This window comes from Silene latifolia, chromosome 5 (genome assembly GCF_048544455.1).
Source record: "Silene latifolia isolate original U9 population chromosome 5, ASM4854445v1, whole genome shotgun sequence".
NCBI classification, from domain to species: Eukaryota; Viridiplantae; Streptophyta; class Magnoliopsida; order Caryophyllales; family Caryophyllaceae; genus Silene; species Silene latifolia.
This window is the reverse complement of record NC_133530.1, coordinates 52,603,639-52,609,294: the sequence shown is the minus strand read 5'-3', so window position 1 is coordinate 52,609,294 and position 5,656 is coordinate 52,603,639. Positions and strand designations below refer to the sequence as shown.

The window sequence follows — 5,656 nt, the reverse complement described above, 5'->3', positions numbered from 1 at the left end:
TGCTTCATTCAAAGTTAGGTTATATTTCTTTTTTTATCAAAAGATTAGGTTAAATATCAACAGTAGCTTAAATATGAGAAGGAACTGTATTTTAGGTTATTTTTTAAGCTTGTTTTTTATTATCTGAAATCTGTAAATCCACTCTTTCAACATGAACTCCAGCGTTATGGAGTTCAACATCAACTCTGTCAAGTTGAAGTTAAACTTCTCGACATTGGAGTTATTTATTTGGTAGATAACGTCATATTTGTTATGAGTTGTTTCATATTTCAGTTTCTTATTTGTAAGAGTCAATATAGTATCTGCAACGTGACAAGAAAAAAAGACGAATAAAGTGTAAATCGTAACATTCAAAAGTGTAATACTGACGGACGAAAGAGTAATTTCAGGATTAACAAAACTGTAATTGTAATGGTCGTAAATGTAATTTTAACTACCAATGATGTGATTTTAAGCAACAAAAGTATTATTGTAATTGTTATGGTAGAAAGTATAATTGTAATTGTAGTCGTACAAAGTACAATTCATTCAACTCTAATTGTAAATTTGAAATTCAAAAGTGTAATATTTGAATCTGTAATTGTAATTGTAAAAAATGTAATTGTAACAGAGAAAAGTGTAATTTTAACAACTAAAAGTGTTATTATAACAGACAAAAGCTGTAAGCTTTTAAACTGTAATTCTAATAGTAAAAAGTATAATTCTAACAGACAAAAGTGTAATTTTAACAACCAAAAGTATAATTCTAACGAAGCTATAATTTTAACAAATACATGGGTTACTTTAAGATGTTAGGAATACAATTGATAATAATTGTACTATTGATAGATAATATTAAGCACAATGGAAAACGAAAACCGAACGAGGAAGAATTTTGCAGGGACGTTGAAGATAAGTTCACCCCCTATGTTGGTCAGGAATTTCTGGAAATAGAGGAGGCAGTGACATTTTATAGAATTTATGTTGTTTCTTGGTGTGCGGAAGTACACGACTAAGAGATGGCGTGGCGAGGAAATAAAATCTAAACTGTTGGTTTGCAACCTAGAGGGGTTCAAACATAAGGGACAATTGGAGTGTAGTGGCCGCCAGGACTCAGGAAGGAGACACAAAGTCAGGCGCGTTGGGTGCAAAGCGAGGATTAGGCTGTTTAAGAGGAATGAGGAATTAATAATTGACAAATTCCACAGTGGCCACAACCATGAACTCGTATCAGCCAGAGATAGAGAGTTTCAAAAGTTGGCATGCAACATAACAGACTATCACAAAATGATAATCCTTTATAATTCAAGGGTGAGTATTCTAGGTTTGCTGAAGTTAGCTTCGCCTTCCTAAACTTACAGTGGTTAGAATTACACTTTGTTTGAGTCATTAGAATTCTACTTTTTTTTATTACAAATATTATTTGTCTGTTAAAATTACACTTTTGTCTGTCAAAATTATACTTTTATCCGTCAAAATTACACTTTTGATGATTAAAATTACACTTTTGTTGATTAAAATTACACTTGTATCTGTTAAAATTACACTTTGTTTTCTTAGAATTTCACTTGTCTGTTAAAATAACATTTTATTTTGTTAGAATTATACTTGTCTGTTAAAATAACACTTTATACTTTTGTAGGAGACACTACAATTACTATTTTAGCCGTTAAAGTTACACTTTCAAATACATTTAAAAGATTGTCAATAATTAACAGCTGAAGATAGGAGCAACGAAGACTTACAAAATTTTGAAGGAGCATGTTAATGGGTTTGAAAACATCGGAGCTAGTTTAAATGATTTTAAGAACTTTCACAGAGATGTAAAATGCTACATTCATGAACGGGACGGTCAGATGTTCGTGGACCACTTTAAGGAATTGGCTGTTAATAGGCCAGGGTTCTTCTTTGACTATGATGTTGATTCTGACGGTAGCCTTAGTAAAGCTATATGGGCCGACGGAATCGCTAGAAGGAACTACTCAGTTTTTGGGGATGCAGTGTCGTTCGATCCGACGTATTCCACTAATAAGTATGGCATGGCCTTCACACCTTTCACTGGGGTTGATCACCATAAACGATCAGTCACTTTCTGTGGAGCGTTGGTTGCTCATGAAGATGCAGACTCGTTTAAATGGGTTTTCACCCATTTTTTGGCTGCGATGGGTGGGAAAGAGCCTAATTATATCATCACCGATCAGGATCCTGATATTCTTAAAGCGGTGCCCTTGGTGTTCAAGACAGCGCGCCACCGATATTGTATGTGGCATATCATGAACAAAGTGTCAAGTAAGTATGGAGTGACGAGAGAGGATTATTCTGTCTTTGTAAAGAAATTGAATGTCATAATATGGGATGAAGACATTGAAGTGGCAGAGTTCGATGCAAAATTGGAAGAAATTAGCAGAGAACACATGGTTAATAACATTGACTGGTTTAAAGAAATGTACGCTAAAAGGAAGCAGTGGGTTATGGCACATTTTAGGGACCTAGATATGGGGGGTGTTATGAGAACAACCCAAAGATCAGAGAGCGAAAATAGTTTTTTTAAGAGATTTGAGAGCAAGTCGGGAACATTAGTTGAGTTTTCGATGCGTTTTGACAGCGCGATGGACCAGCAAAGACACACACAGAAAAAGATTGACAACTGTAACAGACACACTTTCCCTATAATATCAACGCATCTAGCTATCGAAATGCACGGGGCGCAAGTGTACAGTCATAGAGTATTCGAAAAATTTCAAGAAGAGGTCAAGTACTCAATCGATACTTGTAAAAGCAGACGTTTTTCTGAGTGTGACTCTTTAGAGGTGACCACTGTAAGAGATGCAAGCAGGGACAGAAATTATGAGGTCATATACTGCCTAGGTATCATTCTGTAGGATTTGTTTGTTAAAATTATACTTTTATCCGTAAAAATTATACTTTTGTCTCATTAAAATTACATTGTATCTGTTAAAGTTACACTTTGTTTGCTTAGAATTTCACTTTTCTGTTAAAATAACACTTTATTTTGTTAGAATTACACTTTGGGTTGTTAAAATTACACTTATGTGTTAAAATTACACTTTATGCTGCTACAATTACACTTTTGTCTTTTAAAATTACAATTTATATTTTGTGTTATGTAAGGTCTATCTCACACGCTATGCTTAGGTTAGAATTACACTTATGCATGTTAGAATTACACTTTAGTGTATTACACTCACACTTTTTTTCTCGATCGATTTAACTAACATATTACTCTATATTGATGATCTAGATACATTGAAAGCCACTTGTAGCTGCAGAATGTTTGAGAGGAAAGGCATTCTTTGCCGGCATGTCATATGGATTTACTCATCGAACGGAGTGAAGATTATTCCAGAACAATGTGTTGTTAAAAGATGGTGTAAAGATGCAATGTTGTCTAAAATGTTCGATTATAATGGTGAAGCAACTGAGGACGTTGATATAATAAATGGAAAACAGATTGCGATGTCAGTAATGTGGTCAGAGATTCATCAGACAGTTGGTATGCTCATGGGCAAATTGAAGGATGATGTCGACAACTTTTCTAGTCTAATTAGACAGTTTAAGGAGAAACTATCACCCTTAGGATCACCATTGAATAAACAACAACAGTTGGAGAAAATTCTTGGCTGTTCTGCTAGTCAGGAGATAACCATTTTGCCGCCTAAGCAATCCAAAAACAAAGGAAGCGGAAAGAGAATGTTGTCGGTGAAGGTAAAAGCAGTTGCCTTGGCAAGGAAGCCAAAACGTATGTGTAAAAATTGTAAGCGATTAGCTAACCATGACAAAAGGAACTGCCCTAATCCTTTCGCAGAGCACCCACCGTTGTCACCATCGTCAAAGTCATCGTCGGAAGAAGAAGAAGAAGAAGAAGAAGAAGAAGAAGAAGAAGAAGAAGAAGAAGAAGAAGATGAAGAAGATGACATCTTAGAATAATCAGTATAATACCTAATAATCAGTACATTTTTTTAGGGATGTCTAAGCAAAATACGAGGTACAACATGATGTTTCGTATTGTGTTTAGGCATCAAACTGCCAGGAAGCCAACTGGTATGATTGTATTATCAGAATTACACTTTATCTCATTATAATTACAGATTATGCGATTAAAGTTACACTTCATCTATAGTAAAGCCTTATAACATAGTTTGGGAAAATAACATAAATATTATTGCACCATCTATTAACAACATAAATATTTTTTCTTAAAACACCTTGTCTGACAGAATCTTGAAAGCTACCAATAAGGATCTGCTAACATTGTTTACACAAAAACTAACTGTCTACTGATAATGATACCAAGTATAAAATAGATGTTTACATAGGCAAGGCAATATTCCCACAAAAAGTTAACAACTAGCTTAGGATTGTTATTTTTTCACATTGGCACGGGGCAATTTATGCTTCTGTTGTAATTCCTTCCACAATTTGTCCTTGTTGCTAACAAAAGCTTTGACCTTCTCGAGGACACCTTCGCGTCAGACGTTCATGTCTGCTAGAACGAGGGTAGCAATTAGCTGGATCACCAAATAGCGCCTTGATTTCTTCTTCTCGAGGTCGCCATGCTGAAAAGGAAAACTCTCATATAAGAGCATTGTCATCATGGTGAACAGCCCCGACTCTGGTTTGTTAAGAGGAGGTGAATTCCCGCTAAAAGGTATCTGGCGTAACGCATAATTAGGAATTTCTCGTGCTCTAGTGTTCACCTTTTCCTTATCCCGTGATTCCAAATAATCACTGACTGCGCTAGCCTGCATATGTACAAAATTACCTCTAAAATCTGATTGAGAAAAAAAAAGCATTTGGGAGAAAGGGATGGACGATAACTTACAATTAAACGCGATGCTTTTCCAAACTGGGACTTTTGCAAATCAGAATGCCGCTGCCCATCCGGCAGATCGATTTAATTTGATTTGTGATTGATACATACACATGCGAAATGGTCGTCAATGCAGAACGGGACAAAGAGTAAGTCTGTTTTCTAATTGACGGTTTGCTCACTGTCGACGATGAGGGTGTCCCAGAGTTGGTACAACTTGTCATAAGTGTTGTCTGATTATGTGCCTGGTTGTTCAAACGTTCCAACCAATCCCAACAGTATATTCTTTTAAAGGCAATAGTGAACATGATTAATGTGGTTACTTTGTCAGCTAAAATTACACTGTTGTTCCTTAAAATTACACTTCTGACGGTTGTAGATACCTCATTTCTGCACCTCTCGCAAACCACCCGGTGATGATTGGGCCGCATGTTTGGTACGCGGAACGATTTGTGACAGTTCGTAAGTTTATCGTCAAGTGATTGCTCAAATATTAATGTCTACCTCTTAGTTGTCATCTACGTGCCGATACGGTCGTTTGACATAATTAGAGTACATTTGGAGTCCGGGCCTAAAATCGTCTTCATTTTCTCGATAACCGTTAAATCCAGTCGAGAATGTTGGAATGTTCCGGATATTTCTATTCCATATTTTATAAATATTTCACAATCTTTATCCTTTGGTAAACAATTTCCCGTAATATTCATACAAGATATTAAGGAAAACCAAAATATTCCGTCCTACCATAACTTAAACACGGAAATCTTTCTTCCGCAAGAGGAAACCCCTTGGGAACAGACGCAGCAGGTGCTGCGCCTCTTCCAAGAGACGCAGTGACTGTTGCGC

General features: G+C 35.9%; 1 protein-coding gene across 1 annotated transcript; it reads left to right on the top strand.

The window, feature by feature from the left end:
- The first annotated feature begins 2,018 nt into the window (after positions 1 to 2,018).
- LOC141655369 (protein FAR-RED IMPAIRED RESPONSE 1-like) lies at positions 2,019 to 4,120 on the top strand. The gene is made up of 4 exons (XM_074462454.1): positions 2,019 to 2,847; positions 3,242 to 3,739; positions 3,964 to 4,041; positions 4,089 to 4,120. The coding sequence occupies exons 1-4, from the start codon at positions 2,019 to 2,021 to the stop codon at positions 4,118 to 4,120; spliced, it is 1,437 nt and encodes a 478-aa protein (XP_074318555.1).
- The last annotated feature ends 1,536 nt before the right edge of the window (positions 4,121 to 5,656 follow it).